Raw genomic sequence first — 12,798 nt, forward strand, 5'->3', positions numbered from 1 at the left:
TTCTGGGCCGAGCGCTGCGGCTAAGAGGGACTAGGGGGCCGAGCGCTGCGGCTAGCATAGGCTCTGGGGCCGAGCGCCGCGGCTAGGAGGCCGGCGCTGTGGCCACATGATCAATGTACAAAATGTACAATAATTGATAGGAGGGGGAGGGGATCCAAAGAAAACGTTCTCTAGGAAATTACCGGGATTTAAAATAACTCATTTTTGTATCTTTCAAACTTGATTTCAAATGATCCAGGGATTATTTATAATTCCGAGATTATTTCTTAAGCAATTTACTTCATGTAAAAATAGGATATTGAAGACCTCTCAGTGTACACAAAGGAACAAGTGACGTAAAACTCATAATAAGTTGATAAAACGACCAATAGATTTTTCAACGACTTCTTTTTTGTATTCAAGCATAAACCATTGAAAATGGTTTTAAATGTTCGATTCTTCAAGCGACTTCAGTGGACCCATAGTGCTCAACAAGCGCATCACTGTCAATTTTCTATTCTGGGTACGAGTACGACTACGAACTTTCGAACTACGAAAAGTGAATGCGGCACCGTGCGCGTCTACTACCTAGTGTGTGCAAAGATTATGGCAAATGTCGTCTTCTTGATAAAGAATTATTTTAATCCGATTTACTTTTGGCCATTAGGTGTCTCGTGCTAGATTCTTTTCTGATAGATATATTTCTCCGTAAATTTGACGACCAATATAGGAGACGTCAAGTTGTCGACAAATGTAGTTTATGGAAGGAACGGCCTCCGTCAAAGCTCATGATGGTGTATCTTTCGACCTCCGCATACTTACTATGTACTCCACATCTGACCTACGCCACACCCGCTATACTACACTTCCGACCTACTAGCACATGGTTTTACAGTTAAAATGAGATAAACAGAGCGCAGCCCCTTAGCCTATCCTACAGCCGCGTCTCTCGGCCTCCTAGCCACAGCGCTCGTTCCCAAAAATTGTGTAAACCTAACCAACCCTCAAATAATAGAAAATAAAACAGCTGTCATTTCTGTCATAGGTCCGATATTGCAGTAGGTCGGAGTTTCAGTAAGGTCATATAGCGTATAACGATGTAACTTTACTAAGCTGACGCCTTTGTATCTAACAGGCCTGTAGAGAGGGGAGTCACATTGGGCCCTTCCCCCCCTTTTACTCGTGATGGGTGGAGAACACTTTCCAAGACTGTAAAATGAAGAAAACAAAGAATGAAAAGAAAAAAGAAAGAATTTAAAAAGGGGAGAAATTTGGCTTAAAATCCAATTTTTGTTACCAACATAAATGTGTAAAGGATTATTCAGTGCTTTTTGAATAAATCATTTTAGAATTTTTATTTCTATCCTGATCAAAGGAGAAGCTGTTTGTACTCTACTCCAGATTGCAGGGCAGTTTGTTTTCGAATTTTAGTTTTAAGAAAGCTAAGATTTTCATGCTCGAGCTCTTTTTAATTGAACAGTAGATAAACTGGCGGCTCAGTTTCTTTTGCCATAATTATACTTGCTATAATTATACTTTCTATAAATATGTTTGTCATAATTTTCTAACTTTTAAAAAGATATAAATCTATCTTTTTTATTGCAAATGCGGGAAATTTTCCCATGAAAATTCCCAACTTTAGTTTTCTCATTGTTTTAAAACAGAACAGTTGACACAAGTTCAGCTTCATATTTTCTCACAATGGAGGACCCTTTGGTGACCTTTGAGACCACAAGTAAGGGTAAACCAATGGTTTGAGACAGCAACAACTACACCTATGTACTGCAGCCAATGCCTCGTCTACAGAAGTGAAATATTGGAAATGTTCGGTTAAAATGTGCTCAGATAGAATTCGAAACCTAATTTCTTCCTCAAACCTGTGAGAGGATTGCTAACATTGTCCTACAGTATAATACTCTTCCCATAGAAGAGTACCTAAACCTGATAGCTCATGAACTGTCTCTGCATTAGATTTGTAATTTGTATTCAACTGTAAAAATATATAAATATATGTTTGTTAATTTAAACCAAATTTAATTTTAATTATGGCAAGAGTATTTATAGCAAGTGTAATTATGGCAAGTGTGACTTATGGCAAGTGTTACTTATGTCAAATGTATTATGGCAAATGTAATTATGACAAAAATATTTATGGCAAAAATATTATGGCAAATGAAACTGAGCCAAATTGGCACTTGTCCTATTTTGCAAATTAAACATGTAGCTTCTGTTCAGATGCAAAAATAAATTGCTAGAATTGTTTTATTGACGATAAGGATAAGGACGAATACAATATTATCACAGCAGCTGAACGGGTTTAGTCCATGGATAACCGTTGCTGATCCCAACCTACCACCCCTTAACCATACCCAGATATACAGTGGGGCGGTAGATACAGGATTAGTAGACCAAGTTCAGAGCCTTCCCAACCTTCCAGGCTCAGTTCAAGATCCCGGCTCCACGATCCATGTAAGCCGTCCCATGGTTCAGATAACCTGCCTGAGAAGCATTCATTTTAATTATTATTAGGTATCGATTTTTACAATTAAAAAAACACAGGCCGACCTGCAAAAAAACATTTTATGCCTTACTTCAAAAACTATTATTATTATTTGGTCTCGAAATAAAACTTAAGCACACAATTCAAATAACGTTTTATTTTCTTATTCTACGCTTCCTGAGCTGAAAACTTTAGAATGGTGGATATCAAGATTAATGATTAAACTCCTGGCTTTACAAAACCCGAGATTATTTTTTATACGCATTAGATATCCAAGAAAGAAGTATAAAATTCATATCAGCGTATCATGTTAAGATGTACTCTTTAACTTTTGAAAACCCGGTTTTTTTCTGGTGTCAATTGTGTCATATCAATTGAACTAAACATCGCTTAAATAAATGCAAGTTTTGGATTAATGTTTGTTAAGACTCGTTTAAAATGATGATAGTCCTAAAATTTGTAAAAAATATTTTTAATAGGTTCATATGAACATGATTAAATTTGTATTTGCTTAAAAGCTCTAAAAGCCGGCTTGTGAACAGCTGACTTTAATTCAATCGATATAGCATTGTATCTGTAATTGTTATCAAACGTAACTTTTATACAGTAGGGATATCCAGGATTAAGGATATCTCAATCTCATTCCAAAGTGTTCAGCTCTGAGCGCTTAAAGATTCAATTTATATTTTCAATTGCTGCTCTATCTTTCGCAAATTTTCTTTAAAAAACTATAAAAAAGACGAAAATTCGAAATTCTTAACACCCATAAACCACCTTCCCTGGGCTCCATCTGTTGAGTCTTTTTTAGAGTTTCTTGGATATAAATAGAAAAGAAAACAATCAAAGTATATTTATAGAAAACGACCATTTGTGTACTTGTATAAGGGAACAAACATTTGACAATGTGTGGATTAAAACTATTGTAATGCTACCTAAGGTTAATCTCAATCTTCTAAGAAGAAATAGTTCCCGTTCAGTTTCTGTTCACAATCCTTGATAGAGTTGAGCTTGTTGATCCTAGGCCTGAAGTTGTTTGGATCTCTCCTGAACGTGATCTTAAGCTGCTGGAGGAACTTGTTCATTCCCCCGAGCAGAGACTGGGGAGCGTTGGCCTTGGTGGAGATGGATGGAGTTCCCTCGAACACGATCACCTAAATAACATAAAACAATTAGGCGACAAAGATACACGACGAGTTTCATTTATTATTCTTAATAATGTCTAATGTAATAAAATCAATCATGAAAACAACAGCTCTTCTATATTTATGCCAAAATTTCTAGTAGGAAAGCGAGAGCGTTTTCTCTTTGGACAAATATTTTGTAAAATATAGTGAGACCCATATAACTGTAGAATAGAGAGACTACTTGGAATCCACCAGATTGATTAAATGTAGTCTTTCTATTTTGCAGTTTATGTTGTAGCTATAATTCATCAGTTAATTTTTACATATAAAGTAAAGATCATTCCACATTAAATACTTTCTGTTTAATTTCTTCTTCAAACTTTTATTAACGAAAAAAAGACAAAGCTACATTTAAAACATACTGATGTATATATTGAAAAACTCTAAAGTTAGAATTTATATATATCAGAAATTTCTTACAGCAATTTACTCTCTATGTATATGGTTTTATGAGATCAATAACAAAAACAGCCTTGTTCTGACAAGAATAAAATTTTCCATAGGGTACTGCTGCAATATGTTTAATGTTTTAACTTTTTAAGCTCGCTTGAAATGTGAAAATTGTTCTTACCCTATCCGCAAGATATGTTGCCATGATGAAGTCGTGCTCCACGATGAACCCGGTTTTCTTGGCGTGCAGAATGAATCTCTTGATCACCTTGGCACAGACCAATCTCTGCTCCGAGTCAAGGTACGCCGATGGTTCATCGATTAGATAAACATCAGCAGGTTTACCGAGACAGAGCGCCATGGCGACACGCTGCAGTTCTCCTCCAGACAGGTTCTGGACCTCCTGGTCGATAATATCGTCGATCCTGAATAAAAAATATCAAAAAACCGAACGGCCAAAAATACACTGATTACATTAGGAATATGAAAATTAAGAGTTGCAAATACTTACTTAAGAGGACGCATGACGTCTCCGATGAACTGAGGATGAATGTAAGCATCTCTAATCTTCTCATGGAGCAACTGTCTAGTGGTACCCTGAGATTTAGGGGAAATCTTCTGTGGTTTGTAACTAATGTTCAAGGACGGAATCTCTCCACTCTCCTCATCCGGTGGTAGTTTTCCAGCCATCATCCGGATAAATGTAGTTTTCCCGGTTCCATTCTCTCCGAGAAGAACAAGGATCTCGGAGTCGGAGAACTGTCCCTGGTCTACCTCAAGAGTGAAGCTTCCCATAGTTTTTTTCATATGAGGATAGTCGTATCTCGTCATACGTTTTACCTCTTCCTCCGTAGCGTTCTCAGAAACCTTGAAAATCAGAGCATCTTCTCGAAACCGGAGATTCTCCGTCGGGACAAACCCATCCAGAAATATATTTATTCCTTCCCGGACTGAGAAGGGCATAGTAACAACGCCATAAGCTCCGGGTACACCGTATAGACAGCAAACGAAATCGGACAAATAGTCGAGCACAGAGAGATCGTGCTCAACCACAATAATGAATTTATTTGGGGCAATTAGATTACGGATTGCGAAAGCAGCGTTCAATCTCTGCTTGACGTCTAGGTAAGAGGAAGGTTCGTCAAACATGAATATATCCGCAGCCTGGATACAAACCATCGCACACGCAAATCTTTGGAGTTCTCCTCCGGAAAGATCTTGTACGTCCCTCTCCTTCACGTTGTTCAAATCTAGGATATTGCAAACCTCACCCTGCCGTTTCAGCTCGTCCTTCTTATCTAGCAAAGACTGAACGGATCCCTTTACGGCCTTGGGGATCTGGTCCACGTACTGAGGCTTAATGACGGCCTTAAGATCTTGGTGAAGTAGTTCTGGAGCTCACTACCTCGGAAATAGGCAAGGATCTCAGTCCAGTCTGGGGGCGAGATATAACGACCCAGGTTGGGTTTCTGCTTTCCTGCCAGGATTTTCAAAGCAGTAGATTTCCCGATACCGTTGGTTCCAACCAGACCTAGAACTTCTCCGGGTCTAGGAATGGGTAGACGATGGAGCTTGAAGGAGTTCTGAGAGTACCTGTGCGTAGTCTGCTTCTCCAGATTACTGAATACTGAAAAAATGTAACAGAATCTACTTTAATTTACACCTATGATCAGGGAAAATACTGAAAAATGTAACAGAATCGACTTTAATTTACACCTATGATCAGGGAAAATACTGAAAAATGTAACAGAATCGACTTTAATTTACACCTATGATCAGGGAAAATACTGAAAAATGTAACAGAATCGACTTTAATTTACACCTATGATCAGAGAAAATACTGAAAAATGTAACGCAAACAAGATTGGGAACGAATATAGTGAAGGTGAAGATAAAAAGGTTTAAGAATTTGTACCTCGGCAGATTGATAATGGTAACTGCTTCAAACGGACATTTCTTAACACAGATACCACATCCAATACACAGCTCCTCGGAGATGGTAGCAATCCTTTAAAAAATATGGTTGAATTGCACTAAGTTCATGAATAAAATATAACAATGCTCGTACGACCTAAGACTTGATTACTACTATTATTCAATTCTATATTTGGTTCATAACATACATTTATAGTAACGAAAAAGATAATATACAACAATTGTACATTTTGAAGAGGTTTTCATAAATTTCAAATATTTAGATATACATATGACTTGATTACTGATTAGAATTTTTGAAATTTTGATATGATTTCAAGTAACCCTCAATGTTAAGATGAATATGCTCAATACACAACGGTAGCCCTAAATGCTTTGTCTGATCAAGTATAAATTAGATTATCAACTTTTCAATTACGGGTTCTCTTAGGGTTTCCAATTTTTCCCGAATCGATTTGGACCGTTAAGGCCTTTCGGAACTATTCAGAATAAAAATAAAAGCTTTTGGAAACTAACGGCGAAACCTTTTCTCTAAATTAAGAGAAATCTGCCTCCCTGATACTTTACAGAGCAGTGTGTGATCTGCACAAAAAAAGTTTAATTCCGGATTAATTCCAATTGGAAATATCAGCCCAGAATTTTTTTAAATATCACACCCAGATTTATTTAAAAATCACGCAAGAAAGGTTACGCCGTTAATTTCCGAAAGTTACTAATATATCACACTGATACTAGCACACAAAAATTATCCGGAAAAAAAAGTTGAAAACCCTGGCTTCTAAACAAGTTTCTTGCGCATTTCTACTGAGGTAAACATTAATGTAGAAATTATCAGAATCAAACCAATTACAAGCTAGAAAAACGACACTGTCTTCCACATAACTGACGAGATAAAGGTTTCCAAGGGGTACCATTGTGAATCTTGAGTGTAAATCTATTTTCACGAATTAAATGAACGAACAAATAGGGGGGGGAGCATTCTTACAACGTACCCCCGACTGATCTTAAGCAATCAAGTACGCGAATTTATAAATATAAAAATGGCAGATGAAGGCACGAGAGGTAGTTTTTAATCTTGTTTCAATAAGAGTTTCCCTCAGCTGGGACAAATCACACAGTATTGTGAAAGGTTAGATTTGATTTAAACACGCACACCGGAAACTTGGGCAGATGCCGCAAATCGGTCTGAGAAAGGGAAAGATTCTAGAAATTTCAAACATTATTCAATTAATTTTATTTTTATGCAACTTCACTGTACATTATTTTTCGAGTAAATCATTCGAAGAAAAATGGAAAAATTTAATTTAATTTCATAATACATAAATGAGTTACAAGATATATTTCTCAATTTTCATCTTCAACTTTCTCGTCTGGCATCTCAAATCTTGTTCTCTTGTTAGCAGACAACTTTCCAGCATTAAATTGATCCGCCGTCCGTTTCCGGAGCGAATCTACAGTTTCCTCCGCCTCCGCCCACTCTAACACAAGTCTTCGCCCGTATAAATGAGTGCTTCCACTCAATTCGGAAAAGGCTTTCTTCGCGTCGGACTTGGTAGCAAACTCGATAAAAGCGAATCCTCTGTGTGACCCAGTTCCGGAGAGTTTAGATGGTAACCGTACAGCTGTTAACTCTCCGTAAGTTTTAAAAATTTCTGTAATTTCCTGTTTAGTTGCTTGGAAAGCAACGTTACGCACCATAATTTTAGTCGATGGTTCTCCAGTAACTGAAGGTTCTTTGTGGGAAGGTTTTTCTTTCTCCGCAGCGCGATTAGATCGCTTCAGTTCCAGAGAATGGTTATCCAGCCTACTGTGTTGCAATTCTTTCAGTGCACGGGTAGCGGAGGATTTCAGCCAATATGTAACAAAACCAAACCCCATCGACAGTTTGTCTCCTGATTTTGTATCCTTCTTAGTTGCAACATTAGCAGAGAATATCTTACCACACTTTGTAAAATGATTTCTTAATCCTTCATCTGTTGTGTCAAAGTTGAGATTTTTAACAAATAATGTTGTTTCAGGTTCAGGAGATTCCAATTCGTTTTCTTCCTCAGGTTCTGTGGTAGTTTTTTCAACCTTCTCAGGTTTCTGTACTGGAACTTCAGAGAAAGGTGTTGAGAAGGATTTCTCTGGAGCCCACTCCAGGTAGAGAGGAGTATTGTGAAACCTAGTGTATGCAAGGTTCGTAAATGCAGTTCTCGCCTCTCCGGGTTCCGCAAATTCAATAACTGCTGTTATACCTGCCGGAGGCATTACGATCCGTCCGAGAACTCCGTATGTTGAAAACAAATCTCTAATTTCCTCCGGTGGAGTGTGAGCTGGAAGATTTTTGGCAAGGATCACTGTTTTTGATCTCGATGTTGGAGGTTTCTCAAATGACTCTAGAATGATACCTTCTTCCTCAAGATACTTCTTTGTTTCTTGAATAATCTGAGTCTCTCCTAGAGCCAGACGAACCGCCGCCGATTTACCGCCGGAGTCTCCGAGAACAACGTCCGCCTTGTCAACGTTGTATTTCTCGCTCATGATGTCCGCAACCGCACTGGAGCCTAGGAATAGAGAGTTCCAATTGTGGGTTTGCCCCGCAGCTTTCTTCTCCTTCTGTTCCTTCCTCTTCTTGTATCCAAGATTCTCCTCCGTCTCATCATCCTCTCCCTCCTTAGTTTTCCCTGGGATGAGATGAAGAAGTCTACCCTGGTAAGTGGAACCGTCCAGATCGGAAAAAGCCTGCACCGCATGCTCTGGCATCATGAATGTAATGAACGCAAACCCTTTACTCCGTCTTGTAATTCTATCCACAGGAAGGTTTACCTCAGTAAGCGGACCGTACTTGGAGAAAAGTTCCTGCAGTTCATCTTCTGTCACGGAGTAGGATAAATTTCTAACAAAAATCCGACCTGACTCACCGACAGTTTCAGCTCCTACTAAACTCTCCTCCTGCTCCTTCCACTTTGAGTTAGAACCCGTCCCAGTTGCTTCAACCATCTCCTTCTTCTCATATTTAAAAACAAATATTTGTTGTCCCTCCCACAAACTCTTGTGTTTATTTAAAGCCTGGTTTCGTTCCTTCTCTGTTTTAAACCCAACGAATGCAATTCCATGAATTTTCGGCGGTAGACGAACTGAGGGTGGCTTCAGCGGCTCAAGGAACGCTTTCACGTGTTTCTTTTTGAATCTATAAGGAAGGTTTGTTAGTTTAACATGGAAATAATCTTCCTTGTTTTCAGGTTTCTTCTGAACCTCTTCCTTGTCCGCCTCCGACTTGGTATTCTCAATCTTCTTATTCTCCTTGTTCCCGGAGTAGAGGTTTGCAACCTCTAGGATTGAATCATTCGTCCAAGATTCAGATTTACTTGTTTTGTGAACTTTTAAAAATTCTTGAAATTTCGGATCATCCTTGTATTTTTCCAGGATGGATTTTACTTCCTTTTTACTCTTCTTCTTCTCTCGATCCTTGGATTTCTTCTCATTTACTTCTTTCTCTGGCTCCTAAAACATTCACTCATTATCTTATCATAAACACACAAAAACGAAAGAACTACATTATTATAAAAAAATATGGGCTAAGGTGAAAAATGAGATAAAAAGTTGAACCTTTGAAAATTTTATAACTAAGGTTTCAAAAACTGTTGATAAAATTATGGAGAAGTGGAGTGAATGAAACGCAATGTGACTTCCAATGTACAAGATTACATTTTCAAATTCCAAAAAAACATTAACTTAAAATAATTATAATTTATAGAAGAATCTTTTACATTGTGAGTAATTTCTCAGAATATATGTACATTTTTCAGAAAAGACAATAAATTTTTTGTTCTCTTTTTTCTTGAAATAATGTATATATTTAGATTCCTTACTTGCTTAGAATCCTTTTTAGAAAATTTAACCGCATCCCCCAGATCTGAGCAGGTTTGAACATCAATTTTAGCAGCTCCGAAATAGGTTCCGTTGAAGTAATCCCTAGCATTTGTAGCCTCATCTTCGGTCTTAAACCCGATAAAGGCGAACCCGCGGAACCTCCCGTCCTTGGTTTTCTTCAACTGGAGATCAGTGATAGTTCCCTTGGTGCTGAAGCTGTTTCTTAGTTTATCCTCAGTTATCTAGAGAACTATATTGTGATAATGCACTTGTTAAAACCAGCAATCTCAAATTAAGTGGAATCTTTGGGAAAGCAAAACACCGGAAATGCACTCGACATTATCGCCGTTCCCCCCCCCCCCCCCCCCCCCCCCCCCAGTTTCAGATCACTTCAGGTATCCTCGCGCTGAACTCCCCTTTCTGATCCGTGTTTTGTGCAATCTTTAACCATATTAGGGGGTTTGTTAATCTTTTCAAATTCACATAATATGCCCTTTCTTGGGTTTAAGAGCACATTTAAGCGCAGAATGATCGAAACCAACGTAAGTTTTCATCGCGTTTAATTGTCGTATGTAGACTGCAGTTGTTAATAAGGAACAATGTCTGAGCCTAATAGCTGAAAACCTAATGATTATTTAATTTATCAAGTTAAATGAAACCTGTTAAAGCATATAAGCAATGTAACCGTTACGCACAGGCATTCATTCATATTTTACTTTTTAGTTTAAAAACGCGTTTTTTAAATATTGTGTATCATTTGTATTTTAAAATAGCTGAAGAATCCCGTAATATTTACTTTCTACAGCAAACACAATTCTACAGAAGACTATCTCAAAACAAAATAGAAACAATGTGTTCATTCATGCTTCAACCATAGAACAATTATGCAAAGAATGAATTCTATTATAGTGATCCAATCCTTTCGAAATAATAACAAAACCTCTATAAACTCTTCTGTTCAGCCTTTTCTTTTTATTCCCTTATTTTTATAAAAAAACGATTGATTTATTTGTCAAAATTTCACAATAAATTCCTGAAGAGGTAAATTTTTAACAATCAATCTCGACATTTTTCTGAAAATATTAAAAATTTATTTTATTTCCGCTTTCCAAACAGAGAAGAGAATAGTTCGTTCTTTGTTTCCTCCCGCTCCATCCTTTCAAACATCGGAGCCATGAAGTTCACCAGCTTGGCATGGATATCATATCTAACCTAGAAACAAAACAACAATTGTTAAAACAATAAATATTAGAAAAAATACTAAATTGGAAAGATATGAAGACAATTTTTTCATAAATTATTTTAAAAATTCTGTACATTTTATCAACATTTCTGATCGGATTTCAGGAAAACTAAATCAAGTCTTAATTTGAGTAGAGTAAAAAGACAAGAATGTAATAGATAGGGGAAGTTCAGGAGACAGGAATTAATACACAGGAGTAAACATTGGTTCAGGAGACAGGATTTATACAGTAGTAAATACTGGTTCAGGAGACAGGATTTATACAGTAGTAAATATTTGTTCAGGAGACAGGATTTAATACACAGGAGTAAATATTGGTTCAAGAGACAGGAATTTAATAAAAAAAGTAATCATTAGTTTTAGAGACAGGTATTTGAAAGAAAAGTAATTAATGGTTCATGAAACATGAATTACTAGATAGGAGTAAATATTGGTTCAAGAGACAGGAATTTAATAGAAAAGAAATTAGTGGTTCAGGAGACAGGAATTAATTCACAGGAGTAAATATTGGTTCAGGAGACAGGAATCAATACACAGGAGTAAATATTGGTTCAGGAGACAGGATTTATACAGGAGTAAATATTGGTTCAAGAGACAGGAATTTAATAAAAAAGTAATCATTGGTTCAAGAGACAGAAATTTAATAGAAAAGTAATTAGTGGTTCAGGAGACAGGAATTAATACACAGGAGTAAATATTGGTTCAAGAGACAGGAATTTAATAGAAAAGTAATTAGGGGTTCAGGAGACAGGAATTAATACACAGTAGTAAATATTGGTTCAAAAGACAGGATTTATACAGGAGTAAATATTGGTTCAGGAGACAGGATTTAATACACAGGAGTAAATATTGGTTCAGGAGACAAGAATTAATACACAGGAGTAAACATTGGTTCAGGAGACAGGATTTATACAGGAGTAAATATTGGTTCAAGAGACTGGATTTATACAGGAGTAAATATTGGTTCAGGAGACAGGATTAACACCACAGAAGTAAATATTGGTTCAGGAGACAAGAATTAATACACAGGAGTAAACATTAGTTTTAAGACGGGAATTAATACACAGGAGTAAATATTGGTTCAGGAGACGGGAATTAATAGATAGGAGTAAATATTGGTTCAGGAGACAGGATTTAATACACAGGAGTAAATATTGGTTCAGGAGACAGGAATTAATACACAGGAGTAAATATTGGTTCAGGAGACAGGAATTTTAATAGAAAAGTAAATATTGGTTCAAGAGACAAGAATTTAATAAAAAAGTAATTATTGGTTCAGGAGACAAGAATTGGATAATATAAATAGTAAAAATTGGTTCAGAAGACAGGAATTGGATAGATAGAATTAAAAATTGGTTCAGGAGACAGGAACTACTAACTTGTGATTTTTTATTAAGGACTATTAAGATAAAATGATTGAGAGTATTAATTCAATTTAGAATAGAATGAGAATATTTTTTTAAGAGTTTTACGGACATGGATTATATGGGAGTTATATAAAATTGAATTATATGGGAGGGAGTTATGTTAAAAATGGATGCATGAAACTATTTTAAAGGGAAACGGTAACAAAATAAGAATAAAGGGGGGGTTCGTTGTGGATTTGTTGATCAAAGGTTTCATGCATTAGAATGCTTAAGACATCATCCCACGTGGGCTTCATGTTTCACCACCAAGATTTGATACACCCTCCCTTTCAAGTTAAGACATGC

The 12,798-nt window shown here is 36.7% G+C and overlaps 3 protein-coding genes across 4 annotated transcripts in view; all 3 read right to left on the reverse strand.

The window, feature by feature from the left end:
- Positions 1-2,223: 2,223 nt before the first annotated feature.
- On the reverse strand, positions 2,224-6,061 carry LOC111695195 (ATP-binding cassette sub-family E member 1-like; the record flags this gene model as incomplete). Its single annotated transcript, XM_023464418.1, is given in 6 exon segments — positions 2,224-2,478; positions 3,412-3,630; positions 4,235-4,478; positions 4,565-5,429; positions 5,432-5,673; positions 5,969-6,061. Coding segments are annotated over 5 exon segments (1,651 nt in total), but the record flags the coding sequence as incomplete, so codon positions are not given.
- Positions 6,062-7,272: 1,211 nt separating this feature from the next.
- LOC111695196 (probable RNA-binding protein 19) lies at positions 7,273-10,912 on the reverse strand. Its single transcript, XM_023464419.1, has 3 exons — positions 10,877-10,912; positions 9,843-10,085; positions 7,273-9,474 (listed from the first exon to the last, which is right to left on the reverse strand). The coding sequence occupies exons 1-3, from the start codon at positions 10,910-10,912 to the stop codon at positions 7,333-7,335; spliced, it is 2,421 nt and encodes an 806-aa protein (XP_023320187.1). The 3' UTR covers positions 7,273-7,332.
- The window catches only part of LOC111695197 (protein AATF), a 23,347-nt gene continuing 21,460 nt past the window's right edge, over positions 10,912-12,798 (reverse strand). For both annotated transcript variants that reach the window (XM_023464421.1, XM_023464420.1), the window contains one exon: positions 10,912-11,055. In XM_023464421.1, the coding sequence (XP_023320189.1) occupies positions 10,939-11,055 (117 nt within the window). In that variant the 3' untranslated portion in view covers positions 10,912-10,938. The remainder of the gene's footprint in view (positions 11,056-12,798) is intronic.

The sequence above is a fragment of the Eurytemora carolleeae genome, unplaced genomic scaffold, assembly GCF_000591075.1.
Source record: "Eurytemora carolleeae unplaced genomic scaffold, Eaff_2.0 scaffold173, whole genome shotgun sequence".
Lineage (NCBI taxonomy): Eukaryota > Metazoa > Arthropoda > Copepoda > Calanoida > Temoridae > Eurytemora > Eurytemora carolleeae.